The sequence below is a fragment of the Chiloscyllium plagiosum genome, unplaced genomic scaffold (assembly GCF_037043375.1).
Source record: "Chiloscyllium plagiosum isolate Xiang-an unplaced genomic scaffold, Cpla_swu_hap1 HiC_scaffold_23, whole genome shotgun sequence".
Taxonomy (NCBI): domain Eukaryota; kingdom Metazoa; phylum Chordata; class Chondrichthyes; order Orectolobiformes; family Hemiscylliidae; genus Chiloscyllium; species Chiloscyllium plagiosum.
In genome coordinates this window covers 46,745,197-46,770,978 of record NW_028270161.1, presented here as the reverse complement: position 1 = coordinate 46,770,978, position 25,782 = coordinate 46,745,197, and the positions used below count along the sequence as shown (strand labels likewise).

Genomic DNA, 25,782 nt, shown 5'->3' with positions numbered 1-25,782 from the left:
GGTGGAGTGGATAGGTGGAAAAAAAGATAGGCAGGTAGGACAAGTCATGGGGACAGTGCTGAGCTGGAAGTTTGGAACTAGGGTGAGGCGCGGGAAGGGGAAATGATCCTTACTAACGCTTGTCAGTCAATCGACCCACACAGTTTCCATCTATAACATGATGATAGGGCACACAGGTGGGCATGTAGTCAATTGGAGGTGTACTCCGGTGAAAATCAGTAACTTTCCAACAATCCTGCTACAACCATTGGGACAGCAGTGTATGCAAGCACTAGGACAGACTATGACTTAAGGAGATAGGAACTAAGAGAATGAATAAAAGTATACAGGTGGTTAGATTACTTATGTTTGTTAGCTTTGAATTACAGATTTACTTTAGAATGTTTATTATGTGGTGGTTTTTACTTATGCATTGTGACCGAGCAGACAGAATGATAGTCAGTGAGGAGGAAAGACAAAGTGTGGGACTATTGGAGAATATTGAATTGGACTTGAGTTTTCCTAGAACACAAGGGTGAGGACACTACACCAATTGATAAGACTGAAGGCATGACGGGAAATGTCAATAAGTACTGCAATGTCACAGCTGCTTTCCTGCCTGATTCTGAGAAAGACTTTGTTCTTATAATGAGTGAGAGCTTTTACAACTTTGAAGAGTTTGAAGGCACCAGTAGCACAGACAGTGCTCATCACAATAGCTCCACAGGAGCAAAGTGATCTGAAGAAAGATGCAACTCAGGTGTGCCATCCCTGTTGCACACAGAGTCATGGCATAAGATAAACATTCTCAAAATGTTGGAACATTCATGTCTCAGGATCTTATGCCAGATCATGTGCAGTCTTGTGGAACAAGACCCATTATCAAGTGAACCTGGTAACCAAGCTTTACCATGGCTGTCAAACCCTTCACTGCCCTCAAACTCTTGTCTCAGGATCTTTCCAGGGCTCTGTGGAGCCACTCGGAGGATCCTGCAGTCAGTGACCTACAAAGTTCTATGACAAGCAAGTGATGGTTTGATTGTCACGGCTGGCAATTAGGTGACATTTTTGCCTGTAATGATGTCAGTTGGAATGGGCTAACCCTCAGATTTGTTGTTCTAACTGGCTTCCCACAGGTGGCAATTAAGGCAGCCCCAGAACACCCAGGATTTCTCAACAACTGTAAGGACTTCCACTCTGTCGATGCACAACCACAAAAAAGACGTTAATTCTAGAGATTGGCAGGCAGCTGCCATGATGTGTCCATCCTACTGCAGTCCACCTTTCCTGATCACTTGGCAACATGAAGCAGATTTACAGCTGGATGCTTGAAGACAAGGAGTACCCACTTACGACAATGCTGGTGAACTCAACAAATGAGGCCCAGGACAAAAAAGAAAGGAAGAAAGACTTTTATTCATCAAGTAATTTTCACAATCACCGATGTCTCGAAGTATTTTACTACCAATGACGTGCTTTTAGAAGTGTAATTGCTGTAGTTACTATTGTAAATTGGAAAGACGGTAATTAATTTGAGCTCAGCAAATTTCGAGAAATAATCCCATGATAATGATTTGTGATGATATGATAAGATTATCTGTCTTTAGTTAAATTGATTGAGTGATAACATCTCAACTCCTTAAAATAATATCACAGGTTAATTTATATTCATCTGAACAGGAAAATGCCGCCTTTGTTTAATGTCCCACCCAAAACCAGCAGCTTCATTTGAGCAGTGCTGCTGGAAGTACCAGCATTTGTTATTCTCCAGAGCAGGACCTGATCCTGAAGTGTTGCTGTTCAGACATTGGCATACCACCAACAGACCACTGCTGACATTCCAGCGCAATACAATAAAAGTCATATTCCATGAAAGTGTGATTGCCTAAGTCACTGTCCATACTGAAGATGGATAGACATCAGCATAAACTCCTCCAGCAGCTGATACCACTCCCTGTAAACTTTTGTAACTGGAAAATACTATAGAAAGTGCCAAATGCTTTAAAAAAGGATAATAACTGCCTGAAGGAATCAACCAGCAATTAACATGCAGGTAGTTGGTGACCCTTTTAAATAATGGCAGCAGGGGATCCATTCAACTGCTTAAAGCATGTTCTGCTGTGTAAGTTAAGGAAGGGCATTAACTGGCAGTTTAAAAATTGCAGCACTGGTGTCAAATCACAATTGCATGCTGATTTGCAATGTGACCTGCCTGCACTACATAGTTCCAGCAGACATTCACTGCATGCACAGTAACTTCTGCACCAATATATCATCCGAAACAATTCATCCTTGAATGTGCTGAGACTCCACTTTGGGTCTGGGCCAAATGAGTCCAGCCTGCAAGCCTAAGGTCATGAGCAGCCCACATGCCCAACCAATCTGACTCCAAATGCTTAGGCATCTTTGCTTATAATTCAAATTTGTTGCTTTGATTGCATATTGCATACTTAAAATGTTATGGTTGGATGTTTGCAATATAAACTTTAATAATGGATGACTTTCATGCTGCAATGGTAAACGAGGTAAGGAGTGATATAAGTGATAAAAGTAGAAGGTTTTGTACACTGCGTTCAGGATTATTTTTTAGTTTGTCATATTGTCCATCAAGTAATACTTGACTTAATTCCAGACAATAAATTATCATTATTGGATAAAGTAAGGGTTGAGAATGTGTGGGGAAATAAATATATAATTAGTCTTATTTTACAAAAATTAAACAAAGAAAGGAAACAAATATAAAAAATAATGTGCTGAAAGAAGGCTATATTCAATGAGAAAGAAGAACATAAATTAGAACAAACAGCTATGCAGGCAGATCAGGTACAGATATGAGAAACATTGAATGAGATGATGTATTGGGCTCTGATGGTGTATATATCCACACTACAAAACTGTGGTGCAGCAAAGGATATTGCTTTTTAAAGGAGTTGTGAAAATAAAAAATGCCATCTGAATGAAAAATCCACAGCAAATAATTCAAAATAAAGCAGGCAAAGTTTCAAAGCTATCATAATGGAAGATAAAAATGATCACAAAGACTGAGACAGGTATCAAGAAGTACTGAAGACTTTTATAAACACAGGGAATACAAAAGAATAGTTGAACAACTGGTCAATTGTGATGAAAAAGAAAATCTCCTTGTGGCGAATAAGGAACAGTGTAATGGATACACTGCCTCAGTTTGCACAGGTCTGTCCAGTATTTCATGAGAATGATGGGGTACAAGGGGAAGGGATGGAACAATCGAATTGAATAACAATAGATAAGCCAGCACCATTGGAAATATTGTTGGAACACAAACTGGAAAGTGCAGCACATATTGGTAGAATCTTAATGCTGAGACAAATTAGAGGAAATAGGAGAGGTTGGACCACAATTATTACCTTTAGTACCTTAAGAACACTGTCAATGTAAAACCTCTGTTCAATAAGGAGAAAAGTGATAAGCTAGATCATTTCAGAGCAACCAGCCTTATGTTAAAACATAGGCAAAAGTGAGTATTGCAGATGCTGGAGATTAGAGTCAAGAGTGTGGTGCTGGAAAAGCACAGCATCCGAGAAGCAGGAAAATTGACATTTCTGGCAAAAGCCCTTCATCAGGAATGAGGCTGGGAGCCTCGGGGGTGGAGAGATAAATGGGAGGGGGGGTGGGGCTGGGGTGAAGGTAGCTGACAGTGCAATAGGTTATGTTATATTAAAACATGTTAAGATTCTGTGGGCTATAAAATAATATAAAACTACTACCTACCTGGAAATACATAGGCTAACTAAAGACTATTAACAAACATTCCAAAACATACGGCATGTCTGGTACATTTAATAACACTATTTTAAGAACTAATGGAATGTACTGATTTATGAAAAGCTATGGATACATGTAAGGGGTTTTGAAGAAGCCCTTTTGATGCTATATAGGAAATTGGTAAAATTTAAGGTCCATGGTCTCTAAAGAATGAAACAGTATCGATAAGACAATTGTTAAAGAGACGTAGACAGAAAATAATGGTTCATAATATTTTACACTCGGGAAGAATATATTATGCTGCATCCCAGTAGACAAGATAAGGACCATTGCGTTCTTTAGTGATTTAGGTTCAGATTTAAAGTGAAATGTTAGCATTTGTACACAATTTAAAAATAGGAGAGAGGGTCACCTATGAAGAAGCCAGTTAGCTGTGACAAGAAGTCACAGATAAAGTAAATTGGGCAGAAGAAAGTTTGTGTGCAAAACTGTAACACAACACACTCAAAGGAAAGCAGGAGAATCTCCATGTCAGTGGTCCTGCAGAAGGCAATGGCAAGCAATTACAGTATGTGGACCATAAATGGACCAATCTAAACAATGCTCATGGACCAACCCTCAGGAAAAAGTACAAGCAAAGATAGGTACATGATTACATTGATAAAGGCATCAAGGGTGGGACTAAATGGATAAATCCTGCAGAAAACTATGGCACACTCAATGGGCAACATTTGTTCCACCTGCAATGCAAAATTCTATTTTTGGAAGAAAGAATGATAGAAAATATCCATGAAATAATGACATTAATAGAAAAAGATGTCCTCACGGATTCAAATACACAAATCTTCAAAATGGAAAAGCAAAGTTGACAAAACTGTTTAAGGGTACATAAGCCTTTATAAACAGGGTCACAGACTACAAAAATAGAGAGATAATGCTGGCAATCAGGATAATGCTAAAGGTATATAAATTATTGATTAGGTTAGAATATTAGGACACAATTTGTGACATGATATCAATCAGTGCCTATCATTTAGAGTGATTCTTGGTTTAGGTTTTTTCATTCTTAACATAAGTTCCTGCAAGTGTGAACTTATAATGTTCTAGTGAGGGAAATGGATGTGGGGCTTGGGTGGAGCTTGAGTTACAGGGAAAACAATTATGTATCTCTTTAGATAGTCAGATTGATAAATCAATGGCACAGGAAACAAAGAAGTATAAACTAGAGTGGAGAAATTCAACATCGAATCAAGCACATAAAGAAAAAGGAAAAGTAAGATTGGACTAAGAAAAAAAGAAAAAACAGGAAAATATAAATTTTAATTTTTAAAATCTCCAACACTGATTTAAAGCCAAAATAATAAGACTCCATACAACTCTGAATTTTCAGTGTCAGAGAGCTTGGCTGGTAGTAATTAGCTTATAACATGCCATTAAAAGAACACTTTGAAATGGAAAAATCTTAACTACCCATGGTTAACTTAGTTGAAATCTACCCCCAAAACTGAAAGAAAACTTCACTCTATTCCATAGCAATTCAATGCTGAGGCAGCAACAAGGTAACTATTTTGATGGAGCTAATGTTAGGGTGATGCATTCTGATCAGGAAACTTTGGATACTTGAGTTTAACTATTAATCTGTCTGTTGCTTAATGTTGCTGTGTGTATTGTGTACAAATCAAGGTGAGGAATTAGATTCACCATCATTTTGACATACATGCCTCGGATATGTCAATTCTGAGCATCCTTTATTAGGAAGGAATGCAAAGCTTAAACAGATTAATGAAAACTGATTACTGAATTATTGACAGAGACTGTAGAAACTGGAACTCTTTTCATGAGAGTGAAAAAAATTAACAGAATCTCAAAGTTAGAAAAATTAATGGTAAGATAAATGAAAAAATTCCCATTCGCCACCAAACAACACAAATTTCAGAAGAACAAAGTGAGAGGTTTAGAGGATATTTCCCATACAGAAAGTGAAAGCAGCCATCAAAACAATGTTTAACTATTAAGTGAATAATTCCAAGAATGCGTGCAAGGATATATGAAGATACTTTATTTCACCTGGGAGCCACCAGCTGAACATAGAGGAAAACGGTAACATCATCTGTGGCCCATTTGTGTCAATATAATGATCAAAGGCTACAAAAGCCTGACAATAGGCAACAATACCAAGAACAATGAACCACAATGACACCACATAACCAATCGTATGTGGTATTGTAATACAGTCTGCCTCTCACGAATTGGTCTCTTAAGTCATTAAGTAGAGACCACCATAAGAAACTATCCCAAATCCAAAGTTAAAACTCACACAACACCAGGTTATAGTCCAACAGGTTTAATTGGAAGCACACTAGCTTTTGGAATGACGCTCCTTCATCAGGTGATTGTGATGAAGGAGCGTCGCTCTGAAAGCTAGTGCTTCCAATTAAACCTGTTGGACTATAACCCGGTGTTGTGTGATTTTCAACTTTGTACACCTCAGTCCAACACCGGCATCTCCAAATCATCCCAAATCCAAGTGGAGTTGATTTGCTGGATGACCATCATCCTACACAAATGGCAGGATGCCACCACTGCCCACTGATTAGGTTGGTAAAGGCACCAACAATGGAACTAAGTGGAAAAATCCTGTAGAAAGCTATGGCAAACTCAGGAGATATTATTCTGCTCTGCAAAATTCTATGTTTCTCTTTTGCCTCATTAGTGGTCAAATCTTAAAATAATTACATTTTCTGTGACTATTAGCAAACTGAAATGTATCAGAAACTCACAACATACATACTAATAAAGTCCAAGAAGACAAAATAAAATCAACACCCCTAAGCCAGGTAGTTCTCAATTCCATAAGCTGAAATTTATTTCTGAATTCTTCTCATAGTTAAATCTACATAACCCAGGTTTGCCATGGAGAAGAATTATAATCCTGAGAGTTAAATGAAATAATTGATCCATCTTAAACAACTTGTATCAGTATCACAAACTCCAACATGTAATGTATAGAATGGCAAGATCCAATTTTTTTTATGCTTTTAGGCCAATAATTTAAGTCAGTACATTTGTAAAATATTTGTATCCTATCCAATACATGAAATTATAAGATATAACTGATGATGACATATTCTTTAGCTTACATACTGTTAATGCAGATGGAGTTCAGTCCACTCACAGTGATCCTATTAAATCAATCCATATAATTATTCTCAATGCACATTAATGGGTCAATTATCTTCCTTTAACATATCTTCAAAGATGTTCTTTATCACCCAAATCTGACCAATTGTTTAGTCTGAATTCATTTAGTGACATTTCCTTAAGTTTTATGCCTTTTTTTTGTCTCAGCAATTCCTAACTGGATCAGTCCAAGGCATGATTAATGCCCTCCCCTCACAAGTTTTCTCTTGTACATTTGACAAGCTTTTAAAGCATAAGCTTGGAATTATTTAATCTCCAAGTTAGCTCATGTTCTCAATCACCACCCCCACCCCCAAGTTTTGGTACAATAAGCCTTGGCCCTTAGACTTTGAATTTTCAATTTTAAACAAGATAGTGCCAATTTGGATATTTTTATGCCATGCCCCTCATCCATTAAAAGTCAGTTATGTTTGCCTGAATAACCTCTCTGAAGTTTATTGTTAAGGCGAAGTTCTCTGGTTACTTGATATGTGTGCAGTATATCAGACAGGTAATGAGGACATTTGAAAAGGATTACAGCAGAGTACTAACAGAGACAAGAGAAGTAGCAGCTGGAAAGAATGTTGATTGCCCATAGCAAAATCCAAACAAGATTGAAGCTATTCCCTTGTCTTCTCTGAATCTCACGTGGCATAGCACTTCACATTCCAATCTCCTGTACCTTTTGGCCTCACTATTATCCACATAGTTCCTGTCTTTCAATGCACAGGATAAAACTGCATTTAATTTGTGCCACAGGCAGGGGCCTTGATGTAGCATGTCCTATATGAAGCTCTTATGCCCTGTGGACAGACCAGGATTGAGGTTTTGGTTAGGAGATTGTTTCTGGCCTAAGGATAGTGTTTGTGATGACAGTGCAACTGTTCTGTCAAATAACAACAGATGTACATTCACTGTAAAACAATAAATTGTATGTAAAATACCATTGATCATAAGTACTTTCTATCTTTACCAAATTAGGTTAAGCAACAATATCATAATCATAAGATTTCACTTTCATAGAAGATATATGAACTGAAGGGAAGGAATAAGATAAAAATAAGTAGGATGAAACCTGTAGCTCAGCACTCCAACTTTCACCTTGACACTCTGACACTCTGAATATCTGTAATGCAACCATTAAACAGTGTCACTCAAGACTGAATGGAATTGTAACTGGGAAGGTAAAGTAAATCAGAGGGGAATCAGAGAGGTTGAAGAAGGATTGCTCTTTATAAAAACTGCGAATCTCTGTGGCCATGAGTTGTTCAAGAATTCCGTGATTCTTGGATCACAGACAGAAAAAAACGTGGACAAATGAACAAGTAGCTTGTTTCAATATTTAGGTGGAGCTACCAGTGTTGGACTAGGATGGACAAAATCAGAAGTCACCTGATTTCATCTGACGAAAGAGCAGCGCTCTGAAAGCTTGTGATTTTGAATAAACCTGTTAGACTGTAACCTGGTGTTGTGTGACTTCTGACTTTGTCTCAATATTGATACTGTGGATTACTTAATCAACCTGAGAAGGCAATAATTCTTGGAGAGACAGCTTCTGTTGTTTCTGCATGCAACATTGCTAGCCTCTGAAATGAAAACCACAAGTCATATAATCACCAGATTTAATTTCCAGGATCCCTCAGGAACCTTGTCACTAGGTCTAAAATGTAGGATATGTTTTCTTTTCTTAAAAAAATTAAACACTCATCCAAGCAAAGTAGAGACTACCACAACAGGTGGTAAATGTAATGAAAGTGCAACGACCTAAGTTCATGAAAAACAATGTAATCACTATTAGATGGATAGGAGCAGCTTGAATTATAATTGACAATAGGGCAGTACTAGAGGTGTTTAAACCCCACAGTAGGAATAGGAACACCGACAGTCTGCTACGGAAGCAAGAACTGGCCAATGGACTCCAAAGATTCACAGAAATGTTATGATGCAGAAAAAGGGTGCCACAGTTAATCAACCATAAATGCACCATATTATATGCAGTAAATGCATGGTTCTGGTGGTTCTTCTCTTCATAGGTACTGCCAAATTATGTAAATCAAATGCAAAACCCTTAGAGCTTCAGAATCAATATGCTGTGTGATCTGAAGATGAAATAAAATTATGGTCAACTATTACATTCTTGGATCAAAACCTATTTACAAAGTTCAATGCTGTGAGTTTGTGACAGTACAGGCATCTGCCACAAGTTTAACCTAATGTTTAATGCCTATTTTCCTCAACTTATCATGTCAGTCATATTCCAAAAGGTTTTTCAGGAGTGCTATTAGAAAAACGAACAGTCAGATGCATTTTGTTTAGTTACTTGTATACAATTTGAATATTCATCGCATAGATCCCTTCTGGTAATAAAAGGCAATGGTAGTGTTCTTACCTCTGGACCAGGAGGCCTGGATGCAAGTCCCACCTCCTCCAGAGGTGTGTAACAACATCTCTGAACCAATTGATTAAAAAAATAAGTCAAATGCAAGTGCATCAATGATATGTGCTAAAAGAAAATTCTAGAAAAATTAACGGGACTCAGTAGTAATAAATACCTTGGAACTGGTGATTTTTTTTTGGGACATTAAATGCACTAGTGATAGCGAATCTTCTCTAATTTCCTAAATTCTAGAACATTTCACTGAAAAAGAAGACAAACAAAACTCTGCTATTTAAGAAAGGAGGAAGTGGGAAAATGGAGATGGATAGGCCTGTTAGCCAGCAACACTGCAGGTAGGCAAAATGCTCAAATCTATTAAGAAAGTGGCAGCTGGATACATAGAAATCATAATATGACTGAGAAACTTCAATGCTACTTTATGAAAGGGAACTTAAATTTGCTAAAACTGTTAGAACTTTTTGAAGGGATGTCGAATGAGCTGGATATGAGATAATCAGCAGACGTAATTTATTTAAGTTCTCAAAACTCATTTTAAGTGACTAGACGTGATGTTATGACATAAACATAGGGCCCACGGGAGTGCAAGAACTTTATTAGCTTTGTTTAAGCATTGATTTTAAGCAGAAAACAGATTAACTGTAACTAGTGGGTTACTACAAGGCTCAATACTTAGGCTTCAACTGTTTACAATCTAAATTAACGGCTTTGAAGTGGAAGTTAATCATCAGATATCGAAGTTTGCCAATGATACAAAGTTATATGAGAGAGAAAGCAATGGATAGGATTCATTGAAGCTCCAAAGGATTGTAGAGATGTACAGCATGGAAACAGATCCTTCAGTCCAACCTATCCATGCCGACCCATCCCAACCCAATCTAGTCCCACCTGCCAGCACCCGATCCATATCCCTCCAAACCTTCCTATTCATATACCCTCAAAATGCCTCTTAAATGTTGCAATTGTACCTGCCTCCACCACATCCTCTGGCAGCTCATTCCATACACGTACCACCCTCTGGATGAAAAAGTTGACCCTTAGGTCTCTTTTATATCTTTCCACTCTCACCCTAAACCTGTGCCCTCTAGTTCTGGATTCCCCGACCCCAGGGAAAAGACTTTGTCTATTTATCCTATCCATGCCCCTCATAATTTTGTAAACCTCTATAAGGTCACTCCTCTGCCTCCGACCCTCGAGGGAAAACAGCCCCAGCCTGTTCAGCCTCTCCCTATAGCTCAAATCCTCCAACCTTGGCAACATCCTTGTAAATCTTTTCTGAATCCTTTCAAAAGTTTCACAACATCTTTCCGATAGGAAGGAGACCAGAATTGCATGCAATATTCCAACAGTGGCCTAACCAATGTCCTGTACATTTGCAACATGACCTCCCAACTCCTGTACTCAATACTCTGACCGATAAAGGAAAGCATACCAAACACCTTCTTCACTATCATAATTACCTGAAACTCCACTTTCAAGGAACTATGAAACTGCACTCCAAGGTCTCTTTGTTCACCAACACTCCCTAGGACCTTACCATTAAGTGTATAAGTCCTGCTAAGATTTGCTTTTCCAAAATGCAGCACCTCACATTTATCTGAATTAAACTCCGTCTGCCCATTGGCCAATCTGGTCCAGATCCTGTTGTAATCTGAGGTAACCCTCTTCGCTGTCCACTGCACCTCCAATTTTGGTGTCATCTGCAAACTTACTAACTGTACCTCTTATGCTCGCATCCAAATCATTTATGTAAATGACAAAACGTTGTGGACCCAGCACCGATCCTTGTGACACTCCATTAATCACAGGCCTCCAGTCTGAAAGACCACCCTCCACCATCACCTTCTGTCTTCTACCTTTGAGCCAGTTCCATATCCAAATGGCGATTTCTCCCTGTATTCCTTGAGACCTAACCTTGCTAATCAGTCTCCCATGGGGAACCTTGTCGAACGCCTTACTGAAGTCCATATAGATCACATCTACTGCTCTGCCCTCCTCAATCTTCTTTGTTACTTCTTCAAAAAACTCAATCAAGTTTATGAGACATGATTTCCCACGCACAAAGCCATGTTGACCATCCCGAATCAGTCCTTGCCTTTCCAAATACATGTATATCCTGTCCCTCAGGATTCTCTCCCCCAACAACTTGCCCACCACCGAGGTCAGGCTCACCGGTCTATAGTTCCCTGGCTTGTCTTTACTGCCCTTTTTAAACAGTGGCACCACGTTTGCCATCCTCCAGTCTTCCGGCGCCTAAAGTTATTCACTTTAGTAGGAAAACCAGAGAAAGCAAATGGCTAAGTGAGAGGGTGGGAAACATTTGCATCCCAAGAAACTGGGTTGTCCTTGTATATGTTTCATAGAATGTTTGCAGGCAACTGGGGCAAGCAAATAATATGTCAAAGGATTTTGACTATAAGAGTAAAGGGATATTACCATAATTAGGCAGGATTTAGATAAGGCCTTATCTGGAAACTGCTGTACAGTTTCTTTGTAAGAAAGAACTTACTTGTCCAAAGGAAAGTACAACCAGATTCACTAAACTGGTTTCTGGAAGGGAGGTATTTTCTCTAAGAAGTGATTGAAAAGGCCTACATTCCTTGGATTTTAGAAGAATGTGAAGCAACATGGTGTGCTTGCAATCTTTAGATTCTTAAGGCACTTGGCAGGATAGATATTAAGAAAATGTTTATTCTCATTTGGGGTATCTAGAACAAGGGGTCAGAGTCTCAAATCAGGTTAGCCATTTAAGACTGATATGAGGAGACATTTCTTCACTAAAAGGATGGTTACTTCTTGAAATTCTCTAGCCAAGAGAGCTGTGGATGCCCAGCTGTTAAGTAGGGTAAGGCATCAATCACTTTTTTTTGGCGCTAAGGGTATTAAGAGATATGGGAATAGTGCAGGAAGTTGGATTTGAGTTAGATCATCTATGACCGGTGTTGACAGGTGTCACAGGTTTAAAGAGCCAATTGGCTTGCTCCTACTTCTGAAGTTTGTACATTCTGGAATTTGAGGAATACTGCACAACTCAAAAGTTTCTGTCAGCTTTGTCAGATGACCACATTTTTGATTTGCATAATCTAAACTAATATACACTGAAGGATGGTATAACAGTTGATACAGTAGTATACACCATTATGTTGATCTTAATGCTATCCCTGGTAGTCAATTCAACTGTGTAGAAGTTCTGAGCAGTGTTGAATTTGACTTCTGTATTCTATATTATGAATTTGCTGCAGGAACTGGCAGAAACCTATGATTTCTTCTTTGCTGAGCTGCAACTTCCTGCCATTAACTCAAAGTAACTGGCACATCTATGATTTTCAAAATACATTTTGTAGAGAGATGTGTTGCAACTTTTGTTCCCTAAGATCTCAATGATTTTCTTCAATGTCTTTTCCATTAGTTTTTCAGCAAATACATGATAAATCTGAGGATTGTGATTCAGCATTCAAAACTGATTAAGCCAACATTATTTTCACCCTATTTACCTCTAAGATTTTTCAGCCCATGTACAAGCTCTTCTAATGAGGCTTAAGTAAAATTATACATATGTTAGAAAGATTGGATTGATATATCATGACATAAATTTTCTCAGCACATTTCTCAACCTAGTACTCCACAACTAATTAATTGTTTTTTGATATAAGAACAAAACATTTCTCGCAACACTCAGCAAATCAGACAGCATCAATGGAAAGAGAAATGGTTAATGCTTCATGTCTGAAAACAACAAATACTAGAGATCACAGCAGGTCAGAGAGCATTAATGGAGAGAGAGCAAACTAACATTTCGAGTCTAAATGACTCTTCATCAGAGCTGCACTGAAGTGCAGAGAGGGCAGCATTTATGCTATAGTTGCGGTGGGGTAGGGTGTAGAGCGCTGGGGGAGAAAAGAAGCTGAAAGTTCAGATTAAGTGATTGGAATGTGAGAATGGCAGAACAATGGTGTATTTAACTGACAGACTTGAAAGCTCCATGTCAATCATTTGATGAAAAACGAACAATCCTAAATGTTAATTACATTTTTCTATCCACGGATGTTGGCAGTTGTATGCATTTGCTGTTTTGATTCCAGGTTTTCAGCATCTACTTTACTTTGCCATTCCTTAGTTAGTGTTTTTGCAATTGTTACTGCATTTGCTGTTGTTCTTTAAGGTAAATATGGTGGACACTCAGCATGCAGCATGTTCCCATAATAATATGTGATACACAGCTAATTAATCTGTTTTAATCATGAAAGTGGAGGATATACATTAGTCACAACACCTAGAATGCTCTCTACTCTTCACTAAATAAGTGGCCCGAAAGGATGGAATTTAGACTACTTTGGTCTTGCAACTTTCAATTTAGTGACTTGAGCATCACAGCCAAATGAGTACATCAGGTGTACTCTCTACCTTGGCATTGTACCACCACTTGAGCAAGATTAACATCTCATTTGAAACTTGGTGCCTCTGACAATTCAGTGCAGTTGTCTGTTAGTACAAATTATAGTTTCAGCTAAGGTGTACACTAACTGAGAAGCATGCAGTTAACATATAACATTCTCAGGAGAAAGTGAGGACTGCAGATGCTGGAGATCAGAGCTGAAAAATGTGTTGCTGGAAAAGCACAGCAGGTCAGGCAGCATCCAAGGAGCAGGAGAATCGACGTTTCGGGCATAAGCTTCAGGAGCCATCCTGAAGAAGCTTTCCTGAAGAAGGGCTTATGCCCGAAACGTCGATTCTCCTGCTCCTTGGATGCTGCCTCACCTGCTGCGCTTTTCCAGCAACACATTTTTCAGATATAACATTCTCACTCCAATAATGCTAGGTCAATAATTTCATCGAATCGTAGAATGGTAGCACATCTAAAGAATTACTCCATTTCATCATGCAAGTGTTAACTCTTTGCTAGAACTGCCCTCTTTTCCTGTTCAAATGTATATCATGTCCACTTTCAAACTTACAATTTAATTGACCTCCAATACTTTTTGACAGTGTAGTTCAGATCATACCAACTCACTGTGTGAAAATTTTCACTTCGTCCCTAATCCTTTTTAGCCAATTGTCTTAAATTGATCCTCTCTGGTTTGACTTACCTGCTACTGAATATAACACCATTTCTCCTAATGGCACAAAAAATCCTTCATGTGTAACATTGCTACTAATTCTACCCTAACCTTTTCTGCTTCAAGGAGGACAATTCTTGAGGCAGAAATGGTGGCAATATTACTGGATCAGTAATGCGGAGGCCCAGACCGAAGGCTTAGAGACAATGGGGTCAGTTCAAAAATCAGGAATTTTTTTTAAACAAAAGGACCAGAGTTGATGAGCATGAAACTATTGTCATTAAAACTTATCTAGTTCATTCATTCTCAGCAAATAAAATTGGCTGTCATCATCTGGTCTGACCTGTGTGTGACTCCACTCCCAGGAAAATGTGATTGGCTCTTGATGGCCCTATGAAATGGTCAGCTATTCACTCTCATCAAAGTCAGTTAAGCATGAACAACACATGCTGGCTGACGCTAAGTTATGTCCCATTGAAACATTTAAAAGTCCCAATTTCTCTGGTCCCTCCAGACAATGGTTGTCCCTCATGCCTGGTACCATTCTAGTAAAACTCCCTGCATTCCGTCATTGGTCAGTCATGTAGCACAATACCCAATGATGCCTCTCCAGGGAGTTAACTGAGTGCGAGTAGTGAAAAAGTAGATTTTTAAACTCTTGAATCTGGGCAGGGCTCAGAAAACAAAAGTTGGTGTCCATAGGGACACCATCATTTAAACTTAAAAATCCATGAAATTTAAGGAGTGGAACTTGCATCTGATAGAAAGATTCATCAGCAAGTTAAATAGATTTCAGCCTATTTTGCAACAATTTAGCATGTGTTTGGAATATTCTGTATGATGACTGAGAGCATGTTTGGAGATGTGCTGTAAAATGATGGAAATCAAGTCAAGACTGCGTGCTGAGCAGGATTGGAAGACTTTGCTCAGTTCATTGGCACTGGAATTGTGCAGAAAAGAGGTGATAGGTTAGTACAGAGAATATTTAACGGAATTGTATTCAAGGATTAAACAACGTTATTTTGGCCTCTGAGCAATTGCCCAAATGGAACTGAAGATCATGTGTCATTAATGTTGGAGAACAAAAATGTACTCATTTTTGTTACAGATCCAAACCAGAAATGAGCTGATTGGTCGAGAGGTGTCGCTCTTATCCATAGAAACACTCTTTCCTACTCAAAATCCAACTTTGAATGAATTTTCTCAAATTAGGAATCCAAATATTCTCTTACGGATTAAACCATTGATGTAGTTTATGCAAGTGATAAATTCTTAAAGCGAAAGACACTTCTTGTCTGAGTGGTCGACGCAGCTTGGAGTCTCATTCATTTTTTATTATCATCTTTGCTGAAGTATTTGGCGATTCATGCTCAAATGAAGGGAGGAGGAAGCAGTCCAAGTCTGCAGGAATAGCTTTGTGGAATCGTATCTGCTTTTCAGCGAAATCACTCAAAAGCAATTGTACAATATCGCGAAAAAACAAAGTTGGGGCACCTTTACAGTGTTATTTGATTTTTCCTGATGGACTCGCCTTCTGTGTACGAAGGAACTATCAAGCATGCGTAACCCTCGGGATTCCCCACCAGTACAGGGGAGAACATTCCGCTCTGCATCATGGAGGTTAGTGTGCTTTTGGTCAGGGAGCACAGTGTGCCCAGAGCCTGTCAGGTCGTGTGGCCTCCCTGCCCTCAGCTCATCCACACCTCTCCAGTTAGATGTATTGACATCTCCCAAACTGCACTTGTAAATGATTTGAGGGTTGTCTATTCAGACCCTGAATTACCACAGTGCAGCTGGGGTGGGGGCTTAGGGGTGGAGTGGGTGTAGGGGGAGGAATTCTGGAGGAAGATTTGCACAAGATAGCAGAACAGAGTTGTGTGTGTGTTTGTGTGTGTTTGTGTCTGTTTTCAATGCAAAGGGAGTTTTGTTTTTTGTTTTGCAGACTGAAAGCCTGAAGTTCCCTCTGCCTCGCATGTAGGACAGCGGGTAATAAAGGGCCAAGTCCGCTCTCTGTCCCTTTTGATCCACTGGCCCTTTCTCTCTGGCAGATTCGGTGCTTAGGGTCTCATCTGGGCAACGAACTAGTTTTTGTTTCGCAATGTAAGGACAGAACATGTTCGCTCACTTAGAGTCACAGTCACAGAGATGTACAGCATGGAAACAGACCCTTCGGTCCAACTCGTCCATGCCAACCAGATATCCCAACACAATCTAGTACCATTTGCCAGCACTTGGCCCAAATCCCTCTTCCTATTCACATACCCATCCAGATGCCTTTTAAATGTTGCAATTGTACCAGCCTCCACCACTTCCTCTGGCAGCTCACTATATACACTTACCACCCTCTGTGTGAAAATGTTGCCCCTTAGGTCTCTTTGATATCTTTCCCCTCTCACCCTAGACCTAAACCCTCTAGTTCTGGACTCCCCCACCCCAGGGAAAAGACTTTGCCTATTTATCCTATCCATGCCCCTCATGATTTTCTAAACCCCAGAGCTCGCTCTGAGTTCGCTCTGCCCAGTTTCGAGCTTTCACTTGACCCGGGTGGGGAGGTAGAACCTCAGGAGTCCCACACTGTCAATGTCACCCCTAAACCTGATTCCTGGTCCATTGAAATCCCCCCTCCTCCCGTCCATAAGAAACGCACCGCAATGCACACACTCCGGCCATAGCCAGCTGAGCAGGGAGACAAAATTGGGTGCTTTACCTCCTGACGCCAAGGGACCAGGTTTTGACCAGTGTGGTCAGTCCGATTTCGCCTTGTCCCTCTCTCCCAAAGCTATCACGAAAACCGCAGTATATAATCTCCTGGCTGACCTCAGTCCTCATTTAAAAGTGTCTGATTGTGTTTGTGGAGAGCTGTGAGCTGGTGACTGTCAGGAGCTGTCACCCCACTGCAGTGCTCACGACTGGCCGGGATGCCGGCAGGTCCTGGCTCCGCTGAAAGCGGCTCTCTCTCGAGTCTCCCCTTATACCTGCCAGTGAGTGCTCCTCTCTCATCGCAATCAGACAGCGGCGTGAGGGGCGAGTCAGTCAACCTGTGACTCCGGCACATGGCACCGACAGCACATGTGGCACGGTGGTAGTGACCCTTCCACTGGGACAGGTGGTTGGGTGCAAGTGCCCTCCGGCAGCCGGAGATGCGTGAGCAGGTGAATGGACTGGGGTGGGAGGGGAGAGGTGAGGTCAAACTGGAGCTCTGAGAGACACTCCCCTCCCCACCTGGGAAGTGAGAAACGGGCACATCATTAGAACAGCCTGGGGGTAAGTCTGGTACAGGAGGGCAAGGCTTGAACCGTGCCCAGAGGGGGAGCCTGTGGTATGATACTCCTGTCATGGAAGTAGTCAGGGGAGATGAGGTGCAAAGTCTCCCTCTGCCTGAGCGGAACCATCACAGTTTACTGACACCATATACCTGCCAGTTCTGAGGTGACTGAGCTCGCCCTGCCGGGGAGGGTTAACACCTGGACCTAAACTCGCTTGGAAGGTACTCCTGAGGATGTACCCTTTCCTCCAATGTTTCCATCTCCACCAAAGTCTGAGTTACTAGCACAGAGTCCGACCACAAAATCACCGCAGTGTGTTCGGAAGCCTCTAAAGACAGGGGGTGCTTGCTCAGGCGTGTCTAATTTAGGATGAATTGTCCGAAATACGATATGCAATTATTCCAGCTCTCCTCAGACAAATAAAAACCTGCCTGTGAAAGGGTTGCCACCATATGTGTGACTGCTGACTGCAGTTCACGGCACTTTCAAACGCAGGGGCCCATCAATCAATGTTAAAGCGTGGACGGAGTTCGACCCGAGAACCGACAGAGTCCGACAATGTTCCAGATACACGTCAAAACTGATCGAGCACTTTGTTGTAACAAAAAATGTAAACCACATTTAACGCGCAAACAAACAAGGGCTGGTCTGGGAAAGGGTGTGTGTGGGGGGGGGGGGGGGGGGGGGAGTGGGATCCGAAACACGCTCTCTCTGCCGGCGGTGGCTTTGGGTGCCTGGGGGTCAGAGGCTCGGTCACACCAACTTTCACTTTCAAAGGCTGCTTCCTTCTACATGCCCCGCTCTCTGTCTCTCCCCCCCACCTCCTCCTCTTCCCCCCCCCCCTCTTCCCCCCCCCCCCCCCTCTCCCCCCCCCCCCCCCCGGTACCCCCACCTCCTCCTCCCCCCCCCGGTTGCAGCTCAGTTTCAATCCAAGGCGCGATGCTGCTGAGTGAGACTGCGATCTGGGCTGTTTACACAGTTCATTAAAACCACCGCCTTAAAAAAAAACCCTGCCCCGTTTGTATTCCTATAGCGATTGCATAATGTAAAGTTGCAGAAAGGCATGGTCCTGAAGCCTGCCTCAACATTTGCTCCGTGTCTGTTTTGTTACGACACATTACTTTTTTTCCTCTCTTTCTTATATAGTTGTTTGCACTCAAATCGACTTCAGCGCCTGGGACGGAGTTGGTGGGGGGAGGGTGTCAGTATTTGCCAGAAACCTTCCCTCCAGGGGTTTCCCTCATACCTTCTACACCAGCCTCACTCTCAGCAGAGGCCCTGATTAACTCACGGCGTGTTCTCTGGGGATTGGAACACTTTGGTTCCCTGTGCCTGTGTGTGTGTGTGTGTGTGCCTGGCTCTGTGTGTGTGCCTGGGTCTGTGTGTGTGTGTGTCTGTCTGTCTGTGTCAGTAGAGTGTGTGTGTCAGTGTGTGTGTCTTGGTATGTGTGTTTCTGTATGTCTGTCTGTGTCTGTGTGTGTGTCTAGGTTTGTGTGTATGTCTCTATGTGTCTGTGTATGTGTATTTCTGTCTGTGTGTGTTTGTGTCTATGTGTATGTCTGTGTCTATCTCTGTGCGTTTGTGTGTCTGTGTCGATCTGTGTGTGTCTATCTGTGTGTCTGTGTGTCTGTGTCTATCTGTCTATCTCTGTGTTTGTGTGTGTCTGTGTCTATCTGTGTCTGTGTCTCTGTGTGTCTGTGTGTGTGTTTGTGTGTCTCTGTGTGTCTGTGTCTGTATCTATCTGTCTCTGTGTGTCTGTGCGTCTGTTTGTGTGTGTTTGTTTGTGTGTGTGTGTGTGTTTGGGGTAGGTTGTGGTGATGGCACAGACCTTGTTATGTCTAAGCCCTCCAAGACCCCGGAATTCTAGAGAGCAGCGTTTCCCTCCCGGACGCCTATCTCCCTGCAGCCAGCCCCAGCAAAAGCCGTTTCCCACTTTCCTCCTGTTACTTTTATTTTAGCCCTGAGCTCAAACGACCCCCCCCCCCCCCTTTCCCTTTCCCTTTCCAGCTGCACTTTCTCCTGTTCTTAACCCCCAGCCCCCAGCAGAGGCAAAAACCCTGCAGTCTGAGGAGAAACTGGAGCTCCCTTTAATGCAAACCGTATGGTTCCCCCTTCCGCACGAACTACCTTCTATATATTCCAGACGTCTCCAAGAATTCGCATCGTAAAACTCCACCGTGCAAATGTATGAAGGAATAAATATTGGCTCACTTTGAAGCCCTGTGTTTTGTTAAAAAAAAAACTTTGCCCCAGTCTACAGTACAGAGTTAAAACCCATAGAAGGAACCTCCTTACCGTAACAGAAGTGACCATGGCATCCGTATGTTCCCGTAGATACGCGTCGACATGAAGGTGTAAATATTGACAGGATTATATATATATATATGTGTGTTCTTCTTTTAAAAAAACTTCAATTCTCTGAGCCGGAGCTAAACTGGCGACAGCTCATCTTCTCGATGAGTCTCAGTGACTGGATGAGTGTGTGAGTGAGTGAATGTGTGTGTGTGTGTGAGAGAGAGAGAGAGAATGTGCAGCTCCCAAGTAGCCAGTCAGATGCCTCTATGCTCTGAGCATTAACACACAAGCTGCCGTGACCTCTCCTCCCGTTTAGCAGCGACTCCGACGCCAGTGACAAGCTGCCTCCAAGTGGTACTGTCCTGGGTACTGATCGGCCGCACTGACCCCCTCCGGAGGCGAACAGCCAGCGGCTCTTTCTCGAGCAGCTTGACCCATCCCCGAGCTGCGGTGGGATTGCCGGCTCGGCTGAGGATCAAGCGGCGTGCCTTCTCCCGGAGTTCCGAAGGTGCATCTGGAACCCAGTGCTGGAGAAATGCGGGCTTTTTTTAAAGAAAAAAATGGTTTCAGCAACCACACAATGAGAGAAACATGCAGCTGCTCAGCGAACTGCTGTCAACTCGCACATGAATCTCTGCGTCATTAACTTTATACCACAACGCTGAAGGCTATAGGGTTTGAGCCAAATCTTTCACACAAACTATTATCCACTGGCATGCTGCTCGCTCTCGTTCTCAAGATATTCTTCTCTGGCTTTCTTCCTGTATCTGTCTGTCTCCTCCTCTCGGGTTCTTGCTATCTGGCTCTCTCTCTCTGGTTCTCTCCCTATCTGGGAGTGTGTCTTTCTCTCTTCCTCTTTCTTCCTGGCTCCCTCTCTTTCCCAATCTTTGCTTCTGGCTCTTTCCCATCACTGTTATTCTGTTTGTTTTTCTCTCTCTTTGACCTTCTCCCCACCCCTGTCTCTATCTGACCCTCCCCATATACCTGGCTCTCTCTCTCTCTCTCTCTTTTCCTCCACTGGCTCTCCCACTATCTCTCTCTCTCTCTCTATTTTTTCTCTCTCTCTCTTCATCTGTCTCTCATTATCTTTGGATCTCTATTACTTTTTCCCTACCTGTACATCTCTCTCTTTCTTTCTCTGGCTCTCCTTATCTCTGTCTCTCCATTTCTGTCAATTTCTCTCTATTTCTCTCTGCCCCTCTTGTCAATCTCCCTATCTCTCTCTGGCTCTATTTCCATCTCTTTCTTGTTGAATCCACCCCCTCCCCCCATGCCTCTCTTTCTCCTTGTTTTTTTTTCCTCTATCTTTGTGTCTCTTTTTCTTTCTCGCTTTGGCTCCCATGCTTTCTTTCTCTCTCTCTCTCTTTATCTCTCTCTCTCTCTCCATATGTCTCTTACTTCCTGTCTCCCTTCTGAACTGTTTCTCACTGTCTGAATCTCCCCTTATCTCTCTCTATCAATTTCTCTTTGTTCCTCTGCTTATCTGCCCTCTCCCTGGCTGCTTCCCTATTTCTCTTTGTGTATCTGGTTCTCCTCATCTCTATCTCTGTTTCTTTTTCTCTGTTCTTCTGTTGATCTCCCCTGATTCTCTCTGGCTCTCTCCAAATCTCTCTCCCTGCCTTGTCCTCTCTGGTTTTCTTCCTCTCTCTCACTCTTTCTCTGGCTCTCTTGCTCCAGATCTCTCCTTGAGTCTCTCTCTTTGACCCTCTCTCCCTCAATATTTGTGTATCTGTCTTCTGCTGTCTGACTCTCTCCTTGTCTCTAGCTTTCTTCCTCTCGCTTTCTCTCTCTCTTTCTCTCTAGCACTCTCATTCTCTCACTCTCCCCCTCCCTTGCTTATTCTCTCAGGGCCTCTCTCTTTCTGAGTCTCTTGGTCCCTCTTTAAATGTCTCACCCTCTCTCTCTGATGAATGATGAAGGACTTCTGTCCAAAATGTTGATTTTCCTGCTCCTCGGATGCTGCCTGACCTGCTGTGCTCTTCCAGCACCACACTCTCAACAAAAAAATGTAGGAGTAGCATTAGGCCTTTCAGTCTATTGAAGTAAAAGTGAGGACTGCAGACATTGGAAACCAGAGTCTAGATCAGAGTGGTGCTGGAAAAGCACAGCAGGTCAGGCAGCATCCGAGGAGCAGGAAAATCAATGTTTCAGGTAAAAGCCCTTCATCAGGAGTAGAGGCAGGAAGCCTCCTGAGTGGAGAAATAAATTGGGGGGAGGGGGGAAGGTGCTGGGGAAAAGGCAGCAAAGAGTACAATAGGTAAATGGGGGTGGGGATGGAGGTGATAGGTCAGAGGGGAGAGTGGAGTGGATAGGTGGGCAGGGAGATTGGCAGATAGGACAGGTCATGAGGATGGTGCTGAGCTGGAAGGTTGGAACTGGGGTAAGGTGGGGGGAGGGGAAATGAGGAAACTGGTGAAGTCTACATTGATGCCCTGGGGTTGAAGTGTTCTGAGACAGAAAATGAGGCGTTCTTCCTCCAGGCGTCGGGTGGCGACGGAGTGATGGTGAAGGAGGCCCAGACCTGCATGTCCTCGGCAGAGTGGGAGGGGGAGTTGAAATGTTGGGCCACGGGGTGGTGGGGTTGATTGGTGTGGGTGTCCCAGAGATGTTCCCTAAAGCGCTCCGCGAGGAGGCCTCCAGTCTCCCCAATGTAGAGGAGACTGCATCGGGAGCAGCAGATACAATAAATGACATTGATGGATGTGCAGGTGAAACTTTAATGGATGTGGAAAGCTCCTGTATCACCATCCAATGAGATCAAAGTTGATTCCCTGAATGATTAGAAACCTGCCTATTTCCACCTTGAATAGGGTTAACAACTAAGCTGCTACAGCCCAACAGATTTATCACAATGAGAGCAGAAATTCTTCTTCAACTCTATCTTAAATAGGCTACCCTTACCCAGATTATGCAGTCTGGTCCGCGATTCACTCACAGGGGAAACAACATTCCTGCATCTGCTCTGTCAAACCCCAGAGGAATCTTACATTTCAATAAGGTCTTCTGTCATTTTTTCTAAAGATGAGTGCATCTGTTGGAGGCCCAACCTGCTCAACATGTTCTCGTAATAAACTCTATCCATACTCAGGATCAACTTAGTTTTTTTTTCTGCACTGTCTCCAATTCCTGGATGTCCTTAATTGGTCAAGGGGACCAAAACTGTTCATAATATTCTCAATGTGGTCCAACTAATGCCTTGTCCAGTTTTAGCAAGACTTCCCTATTTTTATTGGAAAAGTTCAGCCGCTCTGGCAGCATCTGTGGGGAGAAGTCAGGAAGCGTCACTCGACCCAAACCGTTAACACTGATTTCTTTCTACAGATGCTATCAGACCTGCTGAATTTTTCCAGCAATTTTAGTTTTTGTTTCTGATTTGCAGCCACCAAATTTCTTTGGGTTTTTATTCCCTATTTTTATACTCCATTCCCTTTGAAATAAAGGCCAACATTCCACTTACCTTCTCCATCACGTACTGAATTTGTATGATCGCTCTTTGTAACTTATGCACGAGGCTCCGACAACTTCCTGCAATCTTTCTCCATTTAAGCAATATACAGCCCCTCTATTCATCCTGCCAATGTACATTATTTCCACAGCCAAACTCTCTCAGGAGCCTATGTTCACTTGGCCTTTTATATGTATTTAAAGAAGCTCTTATTGCCTGATCTGGCATTATTTGTGAGATTACCGTCAGAGTTTATTTTCTCCCTGTATATATTTTTTTGGTCATCTTTTGGTTTTTAAAATATTCTCAATTCCCAATTCCCAACATTCCCACAGCCACTAAACTTTGCCTTATTGTTTTTGTCTTTCAACTAAATGCTATCTTTATCTTCCTTGGTAAACCATGGTTGGTTTACCACTGTTCAAGAATCCTACATCCTTGCTGGAATAATATTTTTTAGGGAGAAATGAATTATTTTCTTAAATGCCTGCCATTGTTCCTCATCAATCTTTTTTGCTAAACTCATTTCCCAGTTCACACAAACCAACTCTGCCCTCATTACTTTGTAATTACCCTTACTTAGGTTTAGCAGAATTGTTTTCAAGCCAACTTTCTTGCTCTGAAACTGAATGCTAAATGTGACATGAAAAACCCCCCAGAAATTACTGTTGAAACACAGCAGGTCTGGCAGAACTTCATAGAATCTCTGTAGTGCAGAAAGAGGCCATTTGGCCCATTCAGACTACACTAACTCTCCAAAGAGCATCCCACCTTGTCTGGTCTCCCCACTCCATCCCTGCAACCCAAATTTCTCATGGCTAACCCACCTGACCCACTCATCCCTAGACACTACAAGCATAGAGCTCTTAAGGATAGTGGAATCAAGGGTTATGGGGATAAGGCAGAAACAGGATACTGATTGAGGATGATCAGCCATGATCATAATGAATGGTGGTGCTGGCTCAAAGGGCAGAATGACCTAATCCTGCACCTAATGTCTATTGTCTAATGCAACATGTCCATCTACCTAACCTGCATGTCTTTGGGCTGTGGGAGGAAACCAGACTATGCAGAGGAAACCCATGCAGGCATGTGGAGCGTGTGCAAACGCCAAACAGACAGTTGCACGAAGGTAGAATTGAACCCAGATCCCTCGCACTGTGAGGCAATGGTGCTAACCACTGAACTAGCATTCTACCGTGTTATGGCCACTATTTCGTAGGAAATCATTAACTCTGAAATCATTTATTGAATATGGCTCATTACAGATTACAGAGAAAGTGAGGACTGTAGATGCTAGAGATCAGAGTCGAGAGTGTGGTGCTGGAAAAGCGCAACAGGTCAGGCTGTATCTGAGGAGCAGAATAATCGCAGTTAAGGCTTAAGCCTGATTCCAGCACCACGCTCTCGACTCATTTCACATTACCAGCTGTAAAGTAAGCTGATCACTGATTGGATCCACAACATATTGTTTTAGGAAACTGTCTTAAATACAGAGTGCAAATTCTTCCTCAACGCCATGTTGCTATCTCTAATAAGTTGTTTTTCCGAAGCCACATGAAAATTACTTACATCTGTGATCAATGACTGGTCCCAGTATGGTTTAAGTGAAGCCTATCCAACAGGAATACCTTCCTTCCATTCCAGTATTAGTGCCAATGCCCGGTAACTGAAAGCTGTTCCTCTCATGAAATTGGATTCAAAATTAGCTCTTTGGTAAAAGATAGAGGGTAGTGATAGAAGGCTGTTTGTGTGACCGGAGTCCAGTGTCCAATGGATTATCGCAGGGTTCAGTCCCTTATTGTGCATAATATATAAAAATGGTATAGATAAAAATGGTGGGTGGAGTGTCGGGTATTGGTGGTGTTATGACACGGCAGTGAACCCCTCTGTTAATTAAATCAAACACCCAGAAAAGCTCACTTCTTAAAATATGAGTGATAGAGAACTCCCAAATTCCATTATTTAAAGAAAATACTATCAATTTATTCTTTAACTCTAAAAGTGAACATGAAACAAAAACTATTCACAACCCTAAGCCCCCTTTCTCTTATCTGCTTATTATCTGCCTCTAACTCTATAACAATATACTGTTCCATTAAACACTTATTAAATTTATGTCAATTAATTCTGAAACCATACAGCAGCTGTCATCATCGGTGTTTGTCTCTTCCAGCTAAAGATCATCATGAGTTGCCTTCTTGCTTTTTACTGAGAATATGTTCACATGAAAAGACTTTGATAGAAAGTGTTTAGTGATAGTTACTCTCTCGTTGGCAGTTATTCTGTCTGACTTTCAAACTGCCTGCCTTTTTTATCCACCCTCAACATCAGATCGTCTCATTGGTTCGATGTTGGCAAAAACAATAAATTCAAACTCAATTGGGATTTAGTATCCTGGAGCATAATTTAAACTGATTG

General features: G+C 41.9%; 1 protein-coding gene across 1 annotated transcript in view; it reads right to left on the bottom strand.

Annotated features, from left to right (window-relative positions):
* The window catches only part of ntf3 (neurotrophin 3), a 35,740-nt gene extending 15,394 nt beyond the window's left edge, over window positions 1-20,346 (bottom strand). Inside the window, exon 1 of the mRNA XM_043713576.2 lies at window positions 19,917-20,346. Within this exon, the coding sequence (XP_043569511.2) occupies window positions 19,917-19,934 (18 nt within the window). The 5' untranslated portion in view covers window positions 19,935-20,346. The remainder of the gene's footprint in view (window positions 1-19,916) is intronic.
* Between the last annotated feature and the right edge of the window lie 5,436 nt (window positions 20,347-25,782).